Source organism: Pongo pygmaeus, chromosome 9, assembly GCF_028885625.2.
Source record: "Pongo pygmaeus isolate AG05252 chromosome 9, NHGRI_mPonPyg2-v2.0_pri, whole genome shotgun sequence".
In the NCBI taxonomy this organism is placed as follows: Eukaryota; Metazoa; Chordata; class Mammalia; order Primates; family Hominidae; genus Pongo; species Pongo pygmaeus.
Window position 1 is genome coordinate 14,894,973 of NC_072382.2, and position 25,859 is coordinate 14,920,831.

Genomic DNA, 25,859 nt, shown 5'->3' on the forward strand with positions numbered 1-25,859 from the left:
GAAATATGAAGCACAGAGAAATTCTGTGGCATCTTCGTAGCTACATAAGTAGTAAACAACAAAGATGGGAGAACAAGATGAAAACCCAGGGTTGTCTGTTTAGAAATCCCACATTATTTATCACCATACTGTATTTTTGACATCAACACTTAGTCTCTTTCCACCATATTGCACCTGAAAAGGAAGTAGGTAGCACATGACAGTATTGCTTCTAATTTGATTTATTTTTGCTCTGCAATAAAAACAAATGTATTTAACAAATACCATATGTTGCACATTTCCATATACGATTAAGATATAATTATGCCCAGTAGAAGGTGGGAGAAGGGAAAGGAAGAAGATGAAATAGAAAATATAAGTTGAATCTGATGCTTAATATGATTTTTACTCCATGTATACTTCTACTCAAATGATAGCTTGTGCACATGCAAGGACAGACTGTGCTATTTCAAGGTACTTTCTATGGGGAAAGAAAAGCAGGAGAAGGAAAAAGGGAGGGGGAGATGGCCGTGCATCTCCACTTCCTGAAGGAAAAAGCACTTTGGTCCCCATAGGTAGGAGAAAAAAAAGTTAAATAAATGGGAGGGAAGTATGTGTTTTGCATAGAGGCCACATTTTAACAATACCTTTTTTTGCTCTTCTGCTTCCAAATCTTATTTGCCAGTTTAATGCCTTTATATAAAGTTCTTATGATGAATGAAAAACTTTCAAGTGCTGTTGCTTCATTAAATGCATTATTTATTAATTTAACTTCTAGTACTCTCGATAAAGAGCCAGTGAAATGAGTTATTGAGTTCCAGGGAAAGAAATGAGAACATAATTTTAAATTTATTATCCTCTATACACACACAGTTCATAATTGGATGACATATAATAATGATATCAATATGTCTATCAGTGTCGAAGTTGGATTCTGGTACTTTCTCATGTGAGGTTCTTGTGTCACAGTCAGCATAGATTTCTGGAGCATTTGTCTGTTGATCTTTTGGTGGCCTCAAACCTCATTAAGTGGTGTGGGAGATGCTGCTTCTGCCATGTGAGAATTTGATGGCAGAATTAACACAACCTGTGAAACAATCAGAATGCCATAGGTGAGTCACCCACATCACCTCAGAGTGCCCCTTTCCTGCCCACATAAAGTCATCGTTATCAGAGTTTACTCTTTTCTTCTCTGATTCATTCTCAAGATCACGTATGTGAGGCTTCTCAGTCACTTTCTCCATCAGGCCTGATTTAGGACACAACATCCAGTGATAGCTGTTGACCTGAGCTGCTGATGACCACTGCCCTGGTCTCGCAAGTGGATCAATCTTACATGTGGATGACAGTGTACAATACATTGGGTAAACCAAGGTGTTATGAAAAATATGGGGCTCTTCTTCCAAACCAGGTTGTTCATGCTGATGGCATCAACATACCCAAATCATGATTTGCTAGTTATGAATAACGCATTGCAGAAACCACACTGGCCCAGAATAGCAGGGATAATCACAAAACTAAGAAAAGTTCTGGTTATTCTTCCACAAAGTCAGTGTGACATAGGGTTGGTGGAAGAACAGGAAGAGATAGAGACCTAGCTGTCATATGCCCCCAAACCACTGCTTTTCTGAATTCACATCAGGAGATTAGGAAACAACATTCCCCAGCTCCTATGCTAAGAGCTAAAGGGAACACAGGCTTAAATATTATGACATGAAACTTACTAAAGAGTTTGCCTCCATGTCCAAATGTTTCACTCAATGAAAATAAAAAGCTTTACTCATTGAAATTATAAAATCATTGGTAATTGCTGAGAATCTCTCCCTTCTCAGGTTTTACAATGCAAAAGCCCACTATTAGAGTTAATGTGCTATAGTCAATCTCTCTTCTGTGAGGAAGGGCTGTGGGGGAGTGGAATGTGGTGTTGCCTGGGAACCTCAAAAGAAGACAAAGAGGTGCAAAATGATGGAGAAGGGCACCAGAAGAACCATCTCATCAAACTATGATTATTTTATTATTTGGCTGTCGGTTTTGTCTGCCTGTGGGCCTTTGGGTAATGAAGCTAATGAGTAGCTGTTGGGGTTTCACTATCCATTTCCTCATTCTGGAACCTTCAACCCTTGGAGGATATCCCTCCCCATTCTTCCTAGAGCTTATTTCTTGGTCTCTTCTTTCCTTCCATTCCCTACCTTCCTCTCTCTGTGTGACATTCTTTGGGTTTAGCTGCCAGGAGCAGCATCAGCTGCAGGTCTCAGGGTAAACGAGTGGGCAGGTGGGCACAGACTGATAGAGAAGTCTGAGATCATGATATTTCATGGAAATACACCAGGAAAAGTTGTAATAGGATAATGGAATAAAATAAAATACTTTTTGGGGACCTCTTCATTGTGAAATATCCTCATATCTGGATTCAGAGGTTATGCACTTCGAGGGAGAAAGGAAGGGGGAAAAGAGCTTTTATGTAGCTATTGTGCTAGGCAAAGTTCTAAGGTGACACTCACTGACCCCTTGTGATTCCCTTCTCTTGAGTGTGGATGGAACCTGTGTATAGGATGAGATACAAGTCCTGTGTGTAGGTACTAACTACTTGACTTTCAGTTTATCAAAAAAGGTGTTATTCTGAATGGACCTCATCCGTTCATGTGAACCCTTTATGAGAGGATTAAAGCATTAGCAACCTGCTGATTTCAAAGATAAAATACATTGTCATGAGTTCTCCAACTGAGAGGAAATGAATTCTCCCACATTAGCATGGAAGGGAATCAGAAGCTTCAAGCAAGGCCACAGCCCCAGCCAACTCCCTGATGACAGCCTTGTAAGATCCTGAGTCAAGGACCTACTTCAGCTGGGCTCAGACTCTTGAACCACGGAAGCTGAGAGATAATGAATGTGTTCTGTGTTAAGACTCTAAGTGTGTGTAATTGATTACACAGCAATAGAAAACTAATACAGACATCTTCAAATGAAGGCCAATACTCACCCCACCGGGGGTACAACAGAGCACTTTACATCCAAAGGCAGAGAGGGACACAGCAATGCAGAATTCCAGCACACTTAAGAGGAGCACCATGCCATCCATACCCTAGGAGAAAACTCATAACAAAGGAATGTGAGAAATGGAGATGACAAGTGAAAACATTTACCAGTAACCACAGTGTCATAAGAGAAAAAGCACTGGCTGGGAGTCAGGAAACCTGCCTCCCAGTGGCAGCCATACCCTTGACCAATTCTTGATCTGCTGAAGTAACTTCTCACTTTTTTCACTGATAAAATAATCACAAACATTTATTCCCTAGTTCAGTACCTCCCAGTGCTATTGTGTGCATGGAAAATGAAAGTGCTTTAAAAAGTTAGGCAGGTAGTATAAAGATAATTGTCATCTTATCCTATTGAGTACTAGAAACTCATGTCATTGAGAAAATATTATAATTCCATATCTTAGTGATTGTAAGCAGAGTAATGGTCCCCCAGGGAGGTCTGCATCCTAGTTCCCTAATCCTCAGCTTCAGGGGATTAGAATGCAGACCTCCCTGGGGGACCATTTTTTTTTTTTTGCATAGCGAAAAGGATTAAATTTGCAGATGAAATTAAGGTTGCTTATTAGCTGATATAAGAGAATTTTCCTGGATTATTCAGGTGGGTTCAAAATAATGACAGAATCCATATAAGTGGAAGCAAGAGCCAGAATAGGGTTCAAGAGAGATTTGAAGATGCTACATTGCTTGATTTGAAGGTAGAGGATGGGATAACAAACCAAGCAACACAGGCAGCCTAAGGAAGCCAGAAAAGGCAATAAAACTTATTGTTGCCTAAGCCTTCAGAAAGGAGTGCAGCTTTGCCAACACTCTGATTTTAGCCTAGTGAGACCCATTTTGAACTTCTAACCTCCAGAAATACAAGATAACCAAACTGTGTTGTCTTAAGACACGAAATTTGTAGTAATTTGTTACAGTAAGAATAAGAAGCTAATACAACAATGAACATCAAGTAGGTCAGTCTTTAATCCATCTGCCCAGAGCACTAGCTTTAGGTCTAGTCTTCAGCTATAAAACATGGTCAAAATTTGGAGAACATTGGGCAGTACACTTATTTCTATTAATTTTACCCTGGATTGATGCAGGGATTATCTGGTTTAAATATTCTCTCTCTTTCTCTCCATGGTTAGGGATAGTCCCTCTGTTGCAGAAGAGCCAATAGACCAAGAGCTCAGGATATGAATGAGGCGACTTAAGGAGACCTTGAGAATATTTGCATTCATTGCTTATTTATTTTCTTGTGCCTTCAACAGCTGTAGTGGCCTCTGTGTTTCCAACATTGTTGTAGGCACAGAAGACAGAGCAGCAAACAAAACAGACAATTCCCCTGTCTTCAAGGATTTTACCATCTAGAAGTGTAGACTAGACGATGGCAAGCTTTCTGTAAAGGCCAGATAATGTACATTTTAGATTTTGCAGACCATAAAGTCTCTGTCACACACATTCAAACCTGCTGTTATAACACAAAAGCAGCACTCCACAATATGTAAAAAAAAAATGGGCTTCGTTATATTTCAATTAAACTTTATTTATGAAACTTTATTTACAAAAACAGGTACAGGGCTGGGCCTCCAAAAAGAGTAGCATGTATATAGACCTGTGAACTGATTGTGCAGGTGCCCAGGCAAGAATAGAACCATTACTTCAAATCCCAGGAAGCCCTTATGGAGGTCCTCTGCTATAAGAACAGGCATAAAAATGTTCACACAATTAACAGGATTCATCATGGACTCTGGGAAAGGTGATTGAGATGAACGCAGGACCAGCTATGTAATTTAGAGTCTCTTGTTTAAAATTTTTAAAAAGAATTTTAAGATAGCAACAGCAGAGCATTAGATCGAGCACAGGGCTCTTTTAACTGTGAAATCCTGAGTAACTGCACAGGTCCCATGCCCACGAAATCAGCCCTATCAAGTTGGCCAATTCCAGATTTTGTCTCTATCATTGTGCCCTTAAAATCTACCAATGAAGAGACCTTTGTAAACTAAAAGTAAGGTTCTTCTTCAGAATAATGATAGCAAATAATAGGGGAATTAGAGACAAGAAATTGTAGAATCTAATCTTCCTTTTGCCAATTTCTAACTGAATGACCTTGAAAGAATTTGTCAAATTCTCTATAGAAGCTTTTTCTTATTTTGAGTGAGTGGCAAGAAGTAAAATTGCTTACTATAAAAGCATTAGAAATCTCAAGGGAAGTAAATTAGTTTGGCAAAGACACCTCAGGGGGTTATTTTGGTGTGATTATATAGCCCACAAAACTATGTAGGATTAGCTAGGAATGAAGTAAACAGAGTGCAACTGATTCTGCCTAGTAAGTTAGGAAGAATGTTGGGTTTCCACGTTTACGTAAGTGAAGGACATGGTGAGGAAGAGAACTAAGCAGCAAGGCGAAAGGCTGAAAGTTCATATAGAGGGAAAGTAACAAAAAATTTGCAGGTGTTGAAAATGACCAATAGGCTTTCTCTTTTTTTTGAAACGGAGTCTCACTCTGTTGCCCAGGCTGGAGTGCAATGTGTCCATCTTGGCTCACTGCAACCTCTGCCTCCCAGGTTCAAACAATTCTCCTGCCTCAGCCCCCCGAGTAGCTGGGATCACAGGCACATGCCATCATGCCTGGCTAATTTTTGTATTTTTAGTAGAGACGGGGCTTCATCATGTTGGCCAGGCTGGTCTTGAACTCCTGACCTCAGGTGACCCACCCACCTCAGCTTCCCAAAGTGCTGGGATTACAGGCATGAGCCACTGCACCCTGCCAGGCTTTTTAATAATAGAGATTTAATTGTGCATTTTAGTCTGCTGTGATGTGCTGCAAGAACTTTTCCTCCCCACAATTACCCAATGGCCCAAAATGTCAAGAAGTTTTACTACCTACAAAATATTGTGTAGGTGGCATTTTCAGAATAAAGCAATTAGGATAGCATTAAGATAAGAACAATTGGTACGAAAAAGTAGTAAAAGTCATAATGAAGACTGAGAATTTATCAGGAGCTAGATGTGGAGGATAAAAGTGGTTAACCTTGCAAGAACATCCAAAGATGTTGGAAAGGGTACTGAACTACTCACCACTTGTAAAATACTGTTCAAGACAATTTTATTTCATTATTAGAGAATAGGGACTGACATCAGGGCCCCATTTTTAGAGTGGATAACAGTACGTACTGCATCAATGTTTTAAAATTAAACAGAAAAATTTATACAAAATACCCAGCACAGTAACTATTAATTAGTAGGTGTTCTATAACTATAAGCTTTCTTTCCATTTTGCCTCATCATATATAGAAGAATAAAGACAGAGATGAGACATGTACCTAACTCCTAAATGAAAGATTATTCTATTTCTCAATCACTCCAGCTTCCCAAAGTCATTCATCAATTAGGGAATATTAATTATTGTCTTTGCCAGAGCCAGCACTCCCCAAACTTGCTTCTATAATAATATCCCCTGAAAAGAGGCAGTACCAACCATTAAGATGGACACAGTCCCATGACAATTATTTGAGTTGCCATAGTAGTTACAGTAAGGGTGATGGAATGAATAAATCGCCAAGCTAAATGTGTTGATTAAGATCCCTGATGCAGCCAGTACAGAGCTGGTGATATTCATTCCTAGACTACCTCGGACCTAGAAAGGAATGAAAATCAATTAAACAATCCAACAACATCCTCAGATATATCTCCAGGAATCACTTTACACCCACCATCTCTTTCTTACTGCCATGTATCATTATCTTGATTATTTCAATAGTCTTCTAACTTGTCTTGTGGTTTCAACTCTAATCTCTTGCCAAAACACAAACATGATCTCATTATTCCCCAGCTTAAATTCTTCAGATGATTCCTGTGGGCACATAAGATAATCGCCAAATCTCTTTAGCAGGGTTTTCAATGTCCTTCACACTTTAGCTGGACAGCCCTGTCTGTATCCTTCCCTGCCATTCCTTGCTTCTGATGCCTGATTTCTTATCATTTTTCTAAATGCTGTTTGCTGTCATGCCTCTATACCTTTTGTGTGTTATCTCTCTCAGCAGTATATTCTTTTCTGTACATTCTCTTCTCGTGGATAAAGGTAAGGGGGCTTTTAATCAGAACTAAAATTGCTGACTGGGCGCAGTGGCTCATGCCTGTAATCCCAGCATTTTGGGAGGCCGAAGCGGGGTGGATAATCTGAGGTCAGGAGTTTGAGACCAGTCTGACCAACATGGAGAAACCCTATCTCTACTAAAAATACAAAAATTAGTCAGGCGTGGTGATGCATGCCTGTGATCCCAGCTACTCGGGAGGCTGAGTCAGGAGAATCACTTGAACCTGAGAGGCGGAGGTTGCGGTGAGCCAAGATCATGCCATTGCACTCCAGCCTGGGTAATAAGAGCGAAACTCTGTCTCAAAAAACCAAAAACCAAAAACCAAAAAAAAAAAAGAACTAAACTTGCACAGCAAAGTGTGAGGAGTATGTGTAATGTGGCTGCAGCCAGAGGGGACACTAGGGAGTTGGGTTAGGCCAGATTTGGAAAACCCATATTGATCATGCTCCAGAATTTGATATTTTTCTTTTGAACAAAGAAAACTCAAATATGGACTTTAACTAGAAAAAAAAACATTTATTGAGATACGGACTTTCGCATTGTATTGCCTTTATGAAAGGCATCTTGGCATGAGAATTACATTTTAAATTTGCTTCTTATGTAATAACCTTATTGTGAATTTCTTTTATTGAAAACTCAAAATCCTTTCTGGACACAGTTGGAGTCTACATTATAATCAATGGATCAGTAAATATTACACAACACCAATGCTTGGTGTCACTGTCATGGGCTGACTCATGCTGCAGGGTTTTCTTGGAGCGGTCCCACTTGATATTTCTTCTCAATAATTCTCTATATCTTCAAAAAGATTCCCTCCGCAACGGTAAGATTCCCTACCTTGCCAAAATATCCAGTCCTATGTCAGCAATTAGCCTGACTGCAGTTTTTGAAAGACAGATTCTAGTAGGTAAAATGCACAATCGCTCCTGATTTTTTACAAAGAAACAAAACCTGTTTTACACCCTGGCAGAATACATTTTTTATTAATCCTTCCTTTTTTTGATACCAAAAAAAAGAAAATATTACTCACCAGGCCTTTTGTAGTTCTAATTCCTGCTGCAATTGACAAGGATCCTGAAATAATAAACTAAAAATGAGAGAAAAAATGAAGGTAAAAAACTTTAAGCCAGTATTGGGAGTCATAACTTACTAAACTTAATTCTTTTTTTTTTTTTTTTTTTTTTTTTTTTTTTTTTTCTTTTATTGTAATTATTATTATTATTATTATTATTATACTTTAGGTTTTATGGTACATGTGCCCAATGTGCAGTAAGTTACATATGTATACATGTGCCATGCTGGTGCACTGCACCCACCAACTCGTCATCTAGCATTAGGTATATCTCCCAATGTTATCCCTCCTCCCTCCCCCCAACCCACAACAGTCCCTGAAGTGTGATGTTCCCCTTCCTGTGTCCATGTGTTCTCATTGTTCAATTCCCACCTATGAGTGAGAATATGCGGTGTTTGGTTTTTTGTTCTTGTGATAGTTTACTGAGAATGATGATTTCCAATTTCATCCATGTCCCTACAAAGGACATGAACTCATCATTTCTTATGGCTGCATAGTATTCCATGGTGTAGATGTGCCACATTTTCTTAATCCAGTCTATCATTGTTGGACATTTGGGTTGGTTCCAAGTCTTTGCTATTGTGAATAATGCCGCAATAAACATACGTGTGCATGTGTCTTTATAGCAGCATGATTTATAGTCCTTTGGGTATATACCCAGTAATGGGATGGCTGGGTCGAGGAAAGATCCAAAATTGACACCCTAACATCACAATTAAAAGAACTAGAAAAGCAAGAGCAAACACATTCAAAAGCTAGCAGAAGGCAAGAAATAACTAAAATCAGAGCAGAACTGAAGGAAATAGAGACACAAAAAACCCTTCAAAAAATAAATGAATCCAGGAGCTGGTTTTTTGAAAGGATCAACAAAATTGATAGACCGCTAGCAAGATTAATAAAGAAAAAAAGAGAGAAGAATCAAATAGATGCAATAAAAAATGATAAAGGGGATATCACCACCGATCCCACAGAAATACAAACTACCATCAGAGAATATTACAAACACCTCTATGCAAATAAACTAGAAAATCTAGAAGAAATGGATAAATTCCTCAACACATACACCCTCCCAAGACTAAACCAAGAAGAAGTTCAATCTCTGAATAGACCAATAACAGGAGCTGAAATTATGGCAATAATCAATAGCTTACCAACCAAAAAAAGTCCAGGACCAGATGGGTTCACAGCCGAATTCTACCAGAGGTACAAGGAGGAGCTGGTACCATTCCTTCTGAAACTATTCCAATCAATAGAAAAAGAGGGAATCCTCCCTAACTCATTTTATGAGGCCAGCATCATCCTGATACCAAAGCCTGGCAGAGACACAACAAAAAAAGAGAATTTTAGACCAATATCCTTGATGAACATTGATGCAAAAATCCTCAATAAAATACTGGCAAACAGAATCCAGCAGCACATCAAAAAGCTTATCCACCATGATCAAGTGGGCTTCATCCCTGGGATGCAAGGCTGGTTCAATATACGCAAATCAATAAATGTAATCCAGCATATAAACAGAACCAAAGACAAAAACCACATGATTATCTCAATAGATGCAGAAAAGGCCTTTGACAAAATTCAACAACCCTTCATGCTAAAAACTCTCAATAAATTAGGAATTGATGGGACGTATCTCAAAATAATAAGAGCTATTTATGACAAACCCACAGCCAATATCATACTGAATGGGCAAAAACTGAAAGCATTCCCTTTGAAAACTGGCACAAGACAGGGATGCCCTCTCTCGCCACTTCTATTCAACATAGTGTTGGAAGTTCTGGCCAGGGCAATTAGGCAGGAGAAGGAAATCAAGGGTATTCAATTAGGAAAAGAGGAAGTCAAATTGTCCCTGTTTGCAGATGACATGATAGTATATCTAGAAAACCCCATTGTCTCAGCCCAAAATCTCCTTAAGCTGATAAGCAACTTCAGCAAAGTCTCAGGATACAAAATCAATGTGCAAAAATCACAAGCATTCTAAACTTAATTCTAAATTAGATAGATATGTTAATAAGACCAATTATCTTAGAGAAAACCACAAAGGTTTGCACATTATTTTCCGTTTTCCCAGAAAGAACAGAGAAATTATACCAGATAAATCCATGGGAGAATTTATCAAGTTTTTCAAATAATATCTAACTGAAATGATATTAAAACTGTTTGAGGGCACTAAAAGATACAGTTTCCAAACTCCTGATACAAAGTAATTCTTACATGGTACCAAAATTGATGACGATATTTAAACAAAAAATACACTAAAATTATTCTCATTTAGAATATTTTTAAAGTTATAAGTAAAATAGTAGCAAAAAAATGTAAATTCCCAATTAGATGATGACTAGAATATAGTAGTTCATTTGATTCCATCAATAAGGCAATTATTTTTCATTTAGCTAAAATAGCTAGTCAAGTTGGTTAGACTCTCTACCTTATAATAGTCAATTGTTGGAGTTTTTTATTTACTTTTCAAATTTGATTTCAGATGATTCAAAAATTATATCATAATAGAAAAAATATTGAACTAATAAAAAAGCTCAATAAATTTATTTAACTAACTTCCAAATACCCAGACATAGAGATGATTCATGGTATCTAAATCGCCACTGGAATAAAACCACTAGAGGGAATCACCCATCATATGATATAAAATACATCATGAACATTTGGGATGTTCCTTCAGCTCTACAAACATTTTTTAATATTGAAATATTCTAATTTACACAATTAACGAATTTAAGAAAAAAATTACATGCTTGTTGCTATTCATGTTTACAGTGTTGATAGGACAGGACATTTAATACAATTCAACATTATTAGTAACTGCAACATTACTGGTAAAATATAAAGAATTATTGGCCGGGCATGGTGGCACATGCTTGTAATCCCAGCACTTTGGGAGGCTGAGGTGGGTGGATCACGAGGTCAGGAGATCGAGACCACAGTGAAACCCCGTCTCTACTAAAAATACAAAAAAATTAGCCAGATGTGGTGGCAGGTGCCTGTAGTTCCAGCTACTTGGGAAGCTAAGGCAGGAGAATGGTGTGAATCCGGAGGCGGAGGTTGCAGTGAGCCGAGATCGCACCATTGCACTCCAGCCTGGGTAATAAGAGCAAAACTCTGTCTCAAAAAACCAAAAACCAAAAACCAGAAAAAAAAAAGAATTATAATTTCTGTAACATGATAGAAATCTGTCTCAGTCTAAAAGTCTTTATTATGTTTAATGATAAAAATGTAGGATCATTTCATTAAAGTCAAAATCAAGATAAAGATGCTGACTATTATGTAATACTATTCTGGGTATATTTACCAAAATAATTATATAAGAAAAATAGTTGGAACAAGTGGTTTAACTATTCTTATTTAAGTACGAACAATATATATTGCAAACATTCAAGAACATGAACTAAAAATTACCATAAACTATTCTAAAAATTCAATAAGGCACCTTGGAAAAACATTCTATACAGAAATTATATATACACATTACAAGTGTGTATGTATGTCTGTGTATTTGAAGATAGGATTGAATAAGAGGACTTCATTTGCCACAGGAAAAAATATGTATGTACTACCTCAGAGGAAAAAACAAGGAATGTGAAACATACACAGAAACAGAACTGAAGAGGCCAAAAATAAGAGGAACTTGTGACTGGTTCTTGGTATTGGTACTTATACTGCATAAAAGAGAAAAAGGAGGCACTTCATAGGTGAGGTTTGGGAAAAAAGGTTGAAAGAATAATGGAAGGTAGCCGCAGAAAACACTTCATCAATTAAGTAAAGGCTTATCTAATGGAACATCTACGAGAGTCTCAGTGATGTCTCAGTGGACAAATGGCTCCTGCAGTTCCTGGTAATCTACTGAACATGTGTGGAAGGCTTTCACCATGTAAGCTGGTTTTTAATGTGATCTTGAAAAGGAAATGGAAATAAAAGCAGAAAACTAAGTGGTTAGATGTATGCAATTCTGAAAATACATTGGCCCTATTTGAATCTTCATTCCTGTACCAAACAGTTGTGATCTTGGGTTAGTTACTTAACCTCTCTTCATCCATAAAATGATTATAATGAAAAATCAGAAGTTTGTGGTGATTGTTTGAAATGAAATTGCACATATAAAGCACTTAGTAGAGTGTCCACATGATAGTAAGAGTTTAATAAGAGCTGTAATTGGCATTAGTATTTTTGGATATATGAAGTATTGTGCAACTTTCTAGAAGTAAAGCACAGCTTTACTGTACTTCCAATCTTGCACTTCTGCTGTAAACAGGTGAATGGGAGCAAAAAGCAAGCTCTTCTATAAAACTCTAAACTATCTCATTCTCAGTTTTAGAAATAAATGGAAACTCTGCAATGCTAGAATAGATTCCCTGATTCTAACATAAACGCAACTTATAAATTTTATTTTTCTCTCATCAATGGATGAAACTTGGTATTTTATTCTCAATTTTATTCTCAATTTGCATTAAAACTATCTTGTGTTTTCTCTTGGGAGGAGGTTTTTAAATTTAAATTCCAATTCTAATTTTAATTTAATATTAATAGTTATAATTAATTTAATATTAATTATAATAATTATAGTTATTTTATTGAACTTATGAAACAAAATATGCCAAATAACATTTTCATTTTCTAAGGTAACAATTTCCTGAGTTTTGATAGTCAATAGACTAGATATTAGAAACTGCTTGTGTACCAGCCACATCTCCTCTTCTTCCTTGCTAACGAAACCATCATTTTGTTCAGTTTCTCATGAGCTAAATGTAGGGTAGACTCCTACCAGCTACAGAGGTAAATCTTGATTAGTCCAAGCCAATAATGGCAAGTCCGTTATCCTTACTGACAGTTGATTTGGGAATATGCATATGAAATATTTACCAAAAGTTGGATGTGTCAACCATCTCCCCTCTGATATGGTCTGCTAGCAATCCTTGATGAAATCCCTGCATCACTGAATGAAGCCATCCTAGAAATGACAAGCCACTAATCTTGTTTGTTGTAAAATAATCAGTGCTTTCAATGTTTAAGCCATTCTGGTTTGGGTCTTTGGCAATGTGCTGCTGTAATATATCTAACTGACATATATATAAATATTTAATCTGCCTAGATTTAATATAATACTATATTATTAGTAGTACTTTAAATATGAGAAAATTGAGTAAGAAATGGTTAGATACCACTCTCAGATTTACAGAATTACAAGATACAGTTAGAATAGGATTCCAAAGATCAGGGTATTGACAACTGCTTTATGTTATCTTCAATTATATTAAAAGATACTCTACTCACCATCACTGACCCCCAAATTGTGTACCCGATATACGCGGAAATAGGGTTACTTCCATAAGTATTAAATTCAATACACATCATTGTTATTCCCATGCTAAGGCTCATCAGGGCAATCAGAATCTGCACAACCTAGAAATGATGAAGAAAGCAAAAACTGATTATCCACCACAAAAATGGTGCTTCCGCCAACTGCTTTCCAATCACTAAGCTATCCTTATTCTCCTTCATTTGATATGGTCATATGACCTTCTTAGTATTCTCTTATCACTCTTTTTTTCACATAAATAACCGTGAATATTATCTTACCAATATTATCTCTCGGGATGTATATCATTGCCAGTAATTTCTTTATTTTATTTTATTTTATTATTATTATACTTTAAGTTTTAGGGTACATGTGCACAATGTGCAGGTTAGTTACATATGTATACATGTGCCATGCTGGTGCGCTGCACCCACCAACTCGTCATTTAGCATTAAGGTGTATCTCCTAATGCTATCCCTCCCCCCTCCCCCCACCCCACAACAGTCCCCAGAGTGTGATGTTCCCCTTCCTGTGTCCATGTGTTCTCATTGTTCAATTCCCACCTATGAGTGAGAACATGCATGTTTGGTGTTTTTGTCCTTGCCATAGTTTACTGAGAATGATGATTTCCAGTTTCATCCATGTCCCTACAAAGGACATGAACTCATCATTTTTTATGGCTGCATAGTATTCCATGGTGTATATATGCCACATTTGCTTAATCCAGTCTATCATTGTTGGACATTTGGGTTGGTTCCAAGTCTTTGCTATTGTGAATAATGCTGCAATAAACATACATGTGCATGTGTCTTTATAGCAGCATGATTTATAGTCCTTTGGGTATATACCCAGTAATGGGATGGCTGGGTCAAATGGTATTTCTAGTTCTAGATCCCTGAGGAATCGCCACACTGACTTCCACAATGGTTGAACTAGTTTACAGTCCCACCAACAGTGTAAAAGTGTTCCTATTTCTCCACATCCTCTCCAGCACCTGTTGTTTCCTGACTTTTTAATGATTGCCATTCTAACTGGTGTGAGATGGTATCTCATTGTGATTTTGATTTGCATTTCTCTGATGGCCAGTGATGATGAGCATTTTTTCATGTGTTTTTTGGCTGCATAAATGTCTTCTTTTGAGAAGTGTCTGTTCATGTCCTTCGCCCACTTTTTGATGGGGTTGTTTGTTTTCTTCTTGTAAATTTGTTGGAGTTCATTGTAGATTCTGGATATTAGCCCTTTGTCAGATGAGTAGGTTGTGAAAATTTTCTCCCATTTTGTAGATTGCCTGTTCACTCTGATGGTAGTTTCTTTTGCTGTGCAGAAGCTCTTGAGTTTAATTAGATCCCATTTGTCAATTTTGGCTTTTGTTGCCATTGCTTTTGGTGTTTTAGACATGAAGTCCTTGCCCATGCCTATGTCCTGAATGGTAATGCCTAGGTTTTCTTCTAGGGTTTTTATGGTTTTCGGTCTAACATTTAAGTCTTTAATCCATCTTGAATTAATTTTTGTATAAGGTGTAAGGAAGGGATCCAGTTTCAGCTTTCTACATATGGCTAGCCAGTTTTGCCAGTACCATTTATTAAATAGGGAATCCCTTCCCCATTGCTTGTTTTTCTCAGGTTTGTCAAAGATCAGATAGTTGTAGATATGTGGTGTTATTTCTGAGGGCTCTGTTCTGTTCCATTGATCTATATCTCTGTTTTGGTACCAGTACCATGCTGTTTTAGTTACTGTAGCCTTGTAGTATAGTTTGAAGTCAGGTAGTGTGATGCCTCCAGCTTTGTTCTTTTGGCTTAGGATTGACTTGGTGATGCAGGCTCTTTTTTGGTTCCATATGAACTTTAAAGTAGTTTCTTCCAATTCTGTGAAGAAAGTCATTGGTAGCTTGATAGGGATGGCATTGAATCTATAAATTACCTTGGGCAGTATGGCCATTTTCACGATATTGATTCTTCCTACCCATGAGTATGGAATGTTCTTCCATTTGTTTGTATCCTCTTTGATTTCATTGAGCAGTGGTTTGTAGTTCTTGAAGAGGTCCTTCACGTCCCTTGTAAGTTGGATTCCTAGGTATTTTATTCTCTTTGAAGCAATTGTGAATGGGAGTTCACTCATGATTTGGCTCTCTGTTTGTCTGTTATTGGTGTATAGGAATGCTTGTGATTTTTGTACATTGATTTTGTATCCTGAGACTTTGCTGAAGTTGCTTATCAGCTTAAGGAGATTTTGGGCTGAGACAATGGGGTTTTCTAGATATACAATCATGTCATCTGCAAACAGGGACAATTTGACTTCCTCTTTTCCTAATTGAATACCCTTTATTTCCTTCTCCTGCCTAATTGCCCTGGCCAGAACTTCCAACACTATGTTGAATAGGAGTGGTGAGAGAGGGCATCCCTGTCTTGTGCCAGTTTTCAAAGAAAATGCTTCCAGTTTTTGCCCATTCAGTATGATATTGGCTGTGGGTTTGTCATAGATAGTTCTTATTATTTTGAGATACGTCCCATCAATACCTAATTTATTGAGAGTTTTTAGCATGAAGGGTTGTTGAATTTTGTCAAAGGCCTTTTCTGCATCTATTGAGATAAGCATGTGGTTTTTCTCTTTGGTTCTGTTTATATGCTGGATTACATTTATTGATTTGCGTATATTGAACAAGCCTTGCATCCCAGGGATGAAGCCCACTTGATCATGGTGGATAAGCTTTTTGATGTGCTGCTGGATTCTGTTTGTCAGTATTTTATTGAGGATTTTTGCATCAATGTTCATCAAGGATATTGGTCTAAAATTCTCTTTTTTGGTGGTGTCTCTGCCCGGCTTTAGTATCAGGATGATGCTGGCCTCATAAAATGAGTTAGGGAGGATTCCCTCTTTTTCTATTGATTGGAATAGTTTCAGCTTTGGTATCAGGATGATGCTGGCCTCATAAAATGAGTTAGGGAGGATTCCCTCTTTTTCTATTGATTGGAATAGTTTCAGAAGGAATGGCACCGGTTCCTCCTTGTACCTCTGGTAGAATTCGGCTGTGAATCCATCTGGTCCTGGACTCTTTTTGGTTGGTAAGCTTTTGATTATTGCCACAATTTCAGAGCCTGTTACTGGTCTATTCAGGGATTCAACTTCTTCCTGGTTTAGTCTTGGGAGCGTGTACGTGTCAGGGAATTTATCCATTTCTTCTAGATTTTCTAGTTTATTTGCATAGAGGTGTTTGTAGTATTCTCTGATGGTAGTTTGTATTTCTGTGGGATCGGTGGTGATATCCCCTGTATCATTTTTTATTGCATCTATTTGATTCTTCTCTCTTTTCTTCTTTATTAATCTTGCTAGCGGTCTATCAATTTTGTTGATCCTTTCAAAAAACCAGCTCCTGGATTCATTAATTTTTTGAAGGGTTTTTTGTGTCTCTATTTCCTTCAGTTCTGCTCTGACTTTAGTTATTTCTTGCCTTCTGCTAGCTTTTGAATGTGTTTGCTCTTGCTTTTCTATTTCTTTTAATTGTGATGTTAGGGTGTCAGTTTTGGATCTTTCCTGCTTTCTCTCGTGGGCATTTAGTGCTATAAATTTCCCTCTACACACTGCTTTGAATGTGTCCCAGAGATTCTGGTACGTTGTGTATTTGTTCTCGTTGGTTTCAAAGAACATCTTTATTTCTGTCTTCATTTCGTTATGTAGCCAGTAGTCATTCAGGAGCAGGTTGTTCAGTTTCCATGTAGTTGAGCGGTTTTGAGTGAGTTTCTTAATCCTGAGTTCCAGTTTGATTGCACTGTGGTCTGAGAGGCAGTTTGTTATAATTTCTGTTCTTTTACATTTGCTGAGGAGAGCTTTACTTCCAATTATGTGGTCAATTTTGGAATAGGTGTGGTGTGGTGCTGAGAAAAATGTATATTCTGTTGATTTGGGGTGGAGAGTTCTGTAGATGTCTATTAGGTCTGCTTGGTGCAGAGCTGAGTTCAATTCCTGGATATCCTTGTTAACTTTCTGTCTCATTGATCTGTGTAATGTTGACAGTGGGGTGTTAAAGTCTCCCATTATTATTGTGTGGGAGTCTAAGTCTCTTCGTAGGTCACTCAGGACGTGCTTTATGAATCTGGGTGCTCCTGTATTGGGTGCATGTATATTTAGGATAGTTAGCTCTTCTTGTTGAATTGATCCGTTTACCGTTATGTAATGGCCTTCTTTGTCTCCTTTGATCTTTGTTGGTTTAAAGTCTGTTTTATCAGAGACTAGGATTGCAACCCCTGCCTTTTTTTTGTTTTCCATTTGCTTGGTAGCTCTTCCTCCATCCTTTTATTTTGAGCCTACATATGTCTCTGCACGTGAGATGGGTTTCCTGAATACAGCACACTGATGGGTCTTGACTCTTTATCCAGTTTGCCAGTCTGTGTCTTTTAATTGGAGCATTTAGTCCATTTACATTTAAAGTTAATATTGTTGCATGTGAATTTGATCCTGTCATTATGATGTTAGCTGGTTATTTTGCTCGTTAGTTGATGCAGTTTCTTCCTAGCCTCAATGGTCTTTACAATTTGGCATGATTTTGCAGTGGCTGGTACCAGTTGTTCCTTTTCATGTTTAGTGCTTCCTTCAGGAGCTCTTTTAGGGCAGGCCTGGTGGTGACAAAATCTCTCAACATTTGCTTGTGTGTAAAGTATTTTATTTCTCCTTCACTTATGAAGCTTAGTTTGGCTGGATATGAAATTCTGGGTTGAAAATTCTTTTCTTTAAGAATGTTGAATATTGGCCCCCACTCTCTTCTGGCTTGTAGAGTTTCTGCTGCGAGATCTGCTGTTAGTCTGATGGGCTTCCCTTTGTGGGTAACCCGACCTTTCTCTCTGGCTGCCCTTAACATTTTTTCCTTCACTTCAACTTTGGTGAATCTGACAATTATGTGTCTTGGAGTTGCTCTTCTCGAGGAGTATCTTTGTGGCGTTCTCTGTATTTCCTGAATCTGAATGTTGGCCTGCCTTGCTAGATTGAGGAAGTTCTCCTGGATAATATCCTGCAGAGTGTTTTCCAACTTGGTTCCATTCTCCTCGTCACTTTCAGGTACACCAATCAGATGGAGATTTGGTCTTTTCACATAGTCCCATATTTCTTGGAGGCTTTGTTCGTTTCTTTTTATTCTTTTTTCTCTAATCTTCCCTTCTCGCTTCATTTCATTCTTCTTCCATCACTGATACCCTTTCTTGCAGTTGATCGCATCGGCTCCTGAGGCTTCTGCATTCTTCACGTAGTTCTCGAGCCTTGGCTTTCGGCTCCATCAGCTCCTTTAAGCACTTCTCTGTATTGGTTATTCTAGTTATACATTCATCTAAATTTTTTTCAAAGTTTTTAACTTCTTTGGCTTTGGTTTGAATTTCCTCCTGTAGCTCGGAGTAGTTTGATCGTCTGAAGCCTTCTTCTCTCAACTCGTCAAAGTCATTCTCCATCCAGCTTTGTTCCGTTGCTGGTGAGGAACTGCATTCCTTTGGAGGAGTAGACGCGCTCTGCTTTTTAGAGTTTCCAGTTTTTCTGCTCTGTTTTTTCCCCATCTTTGTGGTTTTATCTACTTTTGGTCTTTGATGATGGTGAGGTACAGATGGGTTTTTGGTGTGGATGTCCTTTCTGTTTGTTAGTTTTCCTTCTAACAGACAGGACCCTCAGCTGCAGGTCTGCTAGTTTGCTAGAGGTCCACTCCAGACCCTGTTTGCCTGGGTATCAGCAGCGGTGGCTGCAGAACAGCGGATTTTCATGAACTGCGAATGCTGCTTTCTGATTGTTCCTCTGGAAGTTTTGTCTCAGAGGATACCCGGCCATGTGAGGTTTCAGTCTGCCCCTACTGCGGGGTGCCTCCCAGTTAGGCTGCTCGGGGGTCAGGGGTCAGGGACCCACTTGAGGAGGCAGTCTGCCCGTTCTCAGATCTCCAGCTGCGTGCTGGGAGAACCACTGCTCTCTTCAAAGCTGTCAGACAGGGACATTTAAGTCTGCAGAGGTTACTGCTGTCTTTTTGTTTGTCTGTGCCCTGCGCCCACAGGTGGAGCCTACAGAGGCAGACAGGCCTCCTTGAGCTGTGGTGGGCTCCACCCAGTTCGAGCTTCCCAGCTGCTTTGTTTACCTAAGCGAGCCTGGGCAATGGCGGGTGCCCCTTCCCCAGCCTCGCTGCTGCCTTGCAGTTTGATTTCAGACTGCTGTGCTAGCAATCAGCGAGACTCCGTGGGCATAGGATCCTCCGAGCCAGGTGCAGGATATAATCTCCTGGTGTGCCATTTTTTAAGCCCGTCGGAAAAGTGCAGTATTAGGGTGCGAGTGACCCGATTTTCCAGGTGCTGTCTGTCACCCCTTTCTTTGACTAGGAAAGGGAACTCCCTGACTTCCGAGTGAGGCAATGCCTTGCCCTGCTTCAGCTCGTGCACGGTGCACTGCACCCACTGTCCTGCGCCCACTGTCTGGCACTCCCTAGTGAGATGAACCCGGTACCTCAAATGGAAATGCAGAAATCACCCGTCTTCTGCGTTGCTCACGGTGGGAGCTGTAGACTGGAGCTGTTCCTATTCGGCCATCTTGGCTACCCGATATCCAAAAGCCATTGCCAGTAATTTCAAGGTTAAAAAGAGTATGCCAGAACCAGCCCAGAGGTGCTTTTCTGATACCTACGATGTTACTTCTACCACAACTATTTCTCTCTTTTTGTCATGAGCTCAGAGAAGTGGCCTAGGAATTATAAAGCAATTATTGTAGCAAGGAGAATTAACCTGAAGAAAGGAGAGTATATACACGGGAAGAAAACAAGAAAAACAAATATGATATTTTCTTGAAGTCTGGGGTATGAGGACATGAGTATGAGTACACAGGGATCTAAACATAGCAGAGTAAGAGTACAATTATCCCACGACGTTCCAAAAGATCAAAAACATTTCAACAACTTATCAAAATTTATGGGATGTAGTGAAAGCAATGCTTAGAGGAAGATTTATAGCATTGAATGAATATATTAGAAAATGATGATCTAAAATCAATCTCCTGAGAGTGTACCTTAAGAAACTAGAAAAAGAAGTGCAAATTAAACTCCAAATAAACAGAAGAGCTATAATAGAAATTAGAGCAGAAAACCTAAAAGTGAAAACAGAACATGAATAGACAAAATCAATAAAATCCAAAGCAGTTTTTAAAAATATATGTATGTATAAATAAAATTTAAAAAGCCTCTAGCCAGCCTAAGAAAAAGAGAGAGGACAAAAATTACTAACATAAATGAAAGAAGGAACATCAATACAGTTCCCATAGAAATTAAAAGGATAATAAAATAATGTTATGAACAATTCTACGCCCACAGTTTGATAGCCTTGATAAAATGGATAACTCCTTAAAGACAATTTGTCAAAACTCACACAAGAAGAGACACTGAATAAGCCTATAATTATTAAATAAATTGAATCAATAATTAATAAATTTCCAAAACAGAAAGCATCAGACCTAGAAGGGATCAGTGGTGAATTCTACCAGACACTTAAGAAAGAAATTATACCATTATTTACAGAAAATAGAAACAGAGGACATACTCCTTAACTAATTCTCTGAAGCTAGCACTACCATCTACCAAAAACCATGCAAAAACATTACAAGAAAAGAAAACTACAGACCAACATCTCTGATGAACAAATATGCAAAAATCCTCAACAAAATATCTGCAAACTAAATCTAACAATGCATTAAAAAAATTGTGTACCATGACCACTTGGGATTTATCCCAGGTATGCAAGGCTGACTATACATTCAAAAACTGATTAGTGTATTCATCACATCAACAGGCTGAAGAAGAAAAATCATATGATTATATTAACAGATGCAGAAAAAATATTGAACAAAATCCAATGCCTGTTTATTATAAAAACTCTTGAAAAACCTATTAATGGAGGAGAACTTCTTCAGGTTGATAAAGAATATTTATGAAAAACCTACAGCTAACTTCATACTTAATGGAGAAACTCAAAGCTTTCTCACTAAGATCAGGAACAAGGCAGGGATGAGCCCTGTCACTACTCCTTTCAACATTGTACTGGAAGTCATAGCAGAAACAGTAAGACAAGAAAAGGAAATAAAGATATACAGACTGGTCAGGGAAAAATAAAACTGCCTTTGTTCCCAGATGACATGATGTCTGTGTAGAAAATCTGAAAGAATCAACCAAAAATTCCTGGAACTAACAAACAATTATATTAGGTTTACAAGATTTATGCAAGATTAATACACGAGACAATTACTTTCTTATGTACTTATAATGAATAAGTGAAATTTGGAATTAAAAACATAATGCCATTTAAATTAGCACCTCTAAAAATGAAATATTTAGGTATTGGTATTTGGTATTTGTTAGGTGTAAATCTAACAAAATGTGTACAAAATCTATAAGAAACTACAAACTTTGATAAAATAAGTGGAGAGATATTCCATGTCCATGGATAGGAAGACTCAACATTGTCAAGATGTCAGTTCTTCCCAACTTGATCTGTAGATTTAACACAATCATCATTATTAAATCATCATATCCCAGCAAGTTATTTTGTATATATTGATAAACTGACTCTAAAATTTATAAGGAACAGCAAAAAACTTAGAATAGCAAACACAATCTTGAAGAAGAAGAAGAAGAAGGAGTTGTAGGACTAACATTACCCAATTTTAGGACATACTATAAAGTGATAGCAATCAGGACTGTGTGGTATTAGCAAAGAAATAGACAAATAGATCAATGGAATAGAGTAGAAAGCCTGGAGAGAGCCACACAAATATAGTCAAGTGATCTTTGGTAATGAGCTAATGTAATACAATGAAAAAAAAAGTATTTTAAAAAATAGTAATTAAAACTTGATATCCATAAGTAAAAATAAAACTTAGACACATACCTTATATCTTTCACAAAGATTAACTCAAAATGAGTCACAGACATAAATATTAAACTAAAAACTATAAAACTCCTAACGGATAACATAGGCCAAAATCTAGATGACCTTGGGTTTGGTGATGAATTTGTCAATACGATACCAAAGGCACAAACCATGAAATACAGAATAAATCATCTTAATTTTCTTAAAATTAAAAAGTTCTGCTCTGCAGAAGACATTGTTAAGAGATGAAAAGACAAACCACAGACTGGGAGAAGATATTTGCAAGAGTCATATCTGACAAAGGATCGTTATCCAAGATATACAACAAATTTAAAACTTAGCAGTAAGAACATAAACGTCCTCATTAAAAATGTGCCAAAGAATTTAACAAGACACCTTATGAAAGAAGATATAGAGATGGTAAAGAGACGCATGAAAAGATGGTCCACATCTTATGTCACAAGGGAAATGCAAATTAAAATGATAATGAGAGTCCTCTAGCACCTGTTAGAATGGTAAAAATCCAGAACACTGGCACTACCAATTGCTGGAGATTTTGTAGAACAGCAGGAACTCACTGGCTGTTGATTGAAATCTTCAAAATGACAAGGTCACGTGGAAGACAGTAGGGCAGTTTCTTAAAAAACTAAACATACTTTTACCTACAATACTGTAATCATACTTAACCAAATGAGTTGAAATACTTATGTCCACACATAACCTGCACACGGATATTTATAGCAACGTTACTCCTAATTGCCAAAGTTTGGAAGCCATCAAGATGTCCTTCAGTAGGTGAATGCATAAATAAACTGTGGTACCTCTAGACAATGAAATATTATTCAGTACTAAAAATAAATGAGCTATCAAGCCATAAGAAAACATGGGGGAAATTTAAATGCGTGTTTTTAGGTGAAAGAACGCAATCTAAAAAAACCACCTAGTGTACAATTCCAACTGTATGACTTTCTGGAAAGGGCAAACTATGAAGACAATAAAAGATTTGTGGTTGCCAGGGATTGGTGGGATACTATATGATACTATAAAGGTAGATTCATATCATTATACTTTTGTTAAAACCCACAGAACACACAACACAGAGAATGAACCCCATTGTGATTTGTGTACTTTTAGTAATGATGTGTCAATGTAGTTCATCAGTTGGTACAAAGGTTATACTCTGGTGGAGGAAGTTGATAATTAAAAAGCCACGCATTTGTGGGGGCAAGGGGCATATGGGATAGATCTGTGCTTTGCTCTCAATTTTTCTTTAAGCCTAAAACTGCTCTAAAACATACAGTATATTTTAAAATAATTATTCATACATTAAAAAATAAACCCACTTTGGGAGGCCGAAGCGGGCAGATCACGAGGTCAGGAGTTCAAGACCAGCCTGACCAATGTGGTGAAACCCTGTCTCTACTAAAAATACAAAAATTAGCTGGGCGTGATGGCTTATGCCTGTAATCCCAACTACTCAGGAGGCTGAGGCAGGAGAATCGCTTGAACCCGGAAGACGGAGGTTGCAGTGAGCTGAGATTGCACCACTGCACTCCATCCTGGGTGACAGAGCGAGACTCCATCTAAAAATAAAATTAAAAATAAATAAACAAATAAACCTAGTATGTGCCAACATAAATAACATATTTTATGAGAAATAACTGTATTTCCCCCCCTCCAAAAAATGAATAATGTGAAAAAAGGATCCAAAATATCCACAGTGACATTTTCCCAGTGGTTTGAAGCTTGGGCTAGTGATAAACCTATATTTAATATCCTTTCACCTGCCCTATTCTGTCATTCTTTTAATCCTTCATTTCTTTTAGGCTTGCTCATCTAAGACTCCAGATGGAAATGCTCAGAGAATAGATTTTTCATCCTCTGAGCAGGGGGCTAAGAAAAGGTGCCAGAAAGAAATAGTAGCAATATGTGTCTGTCAGCCATCAGGAAATCCTGTAAAGGGGGCATCAGCTAGTAGTGCATAGGTGGCCTTTTATTTTGCTGCTCTTCCACACTGAGTTTACATACAATTATCATGGATGACCCACAACCCTAGAATAGATCTGAAGTCAATATATTTTAAATATAACTCAACTGGAAGCACGTTGTGACAGATACTATATAGGTTTTCAGATGAAGATCCTGAAAAGTAATTACTGATGTCGCGAGGGTTGGCTGTTGTATTATGAGGCTAGTGGGACAGTGTATTTGACATAAGGTCTTATGAAATATGAGTTTACAACACTATTGGTCTTCCCCTAGATTGGCAACTTACCCCAAGGACTTTGGGTTCCCCCTTCCAGAACTTCTCTTGCAATCCTTTCCACAGATGTGAATGTACGACAGCCATGTTTCCCAGCTGGGGCACACCAGGGCCAGCCCCTGGCATGGCCTGTTCCATTCCTTGCATGGTTGTCATGGCAGCAGAAAAGGTGCTACAATAAGAAATGTAATTTAGTATGATGTCCTGGAAATGGCAAAGGAGGACCTGACACTTTGGGGCAGGTTCCTCCCTAAGGACAAAATCTGGTCTACATTCTCTTCCCATATCATAATAGCTGTTAGAGCTGGGGAAATGGAATAGGCAACACATTGAGTGTGGGGGTGGGGGTGGGTGGTGGGAGATAAACTAAATATCATATGATATCAAGATGCTGGAAAATCCTGCAGAGAGGGACACGTTGACAGAAGTGAGGTAAACCTGTTGGACCTCTAAAATTAGAGAAATTTCTTTAAGTTCCAATTCCAAGTCTGCTCAGATTTTATTCCTATCCCTCTTACTGCCTAATCCCTTGATTACAGCCACTTACCCACAAAGGATTACTTTGTTTTTTAGTTTTTGTTTTTTGTTTTTTGTTTTTTGTTTTTTTGAGATGGAGTCTGGCTCTGTTGCCAGGCTGCAATGCAGTGGCGTGATCTTGGCACACTGCAACCTCTGCCTCCTGGGTTCAAACGATTCTCCTGCCTCAGCCTCCCAAGTAGCTGTTACTACAGGCGCGTGCCACCGTGCTGAGCCAATTTTTGTATTTTTAGTAGAGACAGAGTTTCACCATGTTGGCCAGTATGGTCTCGATCTCCTGACCTCATGATCTGCCCACCTCGGCCTCCCAAAGTGCTGAAATTACAGGTGTGAGCCACCGCGCCCAGCCGAAGGATTACTTTTGTAATAGTAATAAACTACACAAACTAATCTGCCTTCCAATTTATTGTATAGTATTGTATAGTTCCTCCTTTTCTAATCAGAGCACAGTTAAATTCACAGGGCTGAAAATCTTCCCATGTTCATCCTTGCTGAGTGTGATTTATGTAACCTTGTATTTTGTGCCACAAACTCTGAACTTTGGGAATGAAACTTATGGCTCTGAGTCATATTCTTGGCACCACAAATCTAAATCTCTTGTCCTATTACATTGCTTTAAATCCTAACTTGCTGGTGCATAGCAAGGATCCATCAAATAATTTTTTGAGAATCTAAGCACAAACATATTACTCTTATACGTCTTTCTGTCCTCA

General features: G+C 38.1%; 1 protein-coding gene across 7 annotated transcripts in view; it reads right to left on the bottom strand.

Annotated features, from left to right (window-relative positions):
* Nucleotides 1-205: 205 nt before the first annotated feature.
* Nucleotides 206-25,859, bottom strand: part of MS4A4A (membrane spanning 4-domains A4A) — a 143,542-nt gene continuing 117,888 nt past the window's right edge. For 4 of the 7 annotated variants that reach the window (XM_054440353.2, XM_054440358.2, XM_054440356.2 and 1 more), the window contains exons 2-7: nt 24,622-24,781; nt 13,455-13,583; nt 8,127-8,183; nt 6,478-6,636; nt 2,960-3,061; nt 212-1,066 (exon numbers count right to left, since the gene is read on the bottom strand). In XM_054440353.2, the coding sequence (XP_054296328.1) occupies nt 995-1,066; nt 2,960-3,061; nt 6,478-6,636; nt 8,127-8,183; nt 13,455-13,583; nt 24,622-24,781 (679 nt within the window). In that variant the 3' untranslated portion in view covers nt 212-994. Of the gene's footprint in view, nt 1,067-2,959; nt 3,062-6,477; nt 6,637-8,126; nt 8,184-13,454; nt 13,584-24,621; nt 24,782-25,859 lie in introns of all 7 variants that reach the window. The other 3 variants (XM_054440355.2, XM_054440360.2, XM_054440359.2) reach the window with 3 other exon arrangements.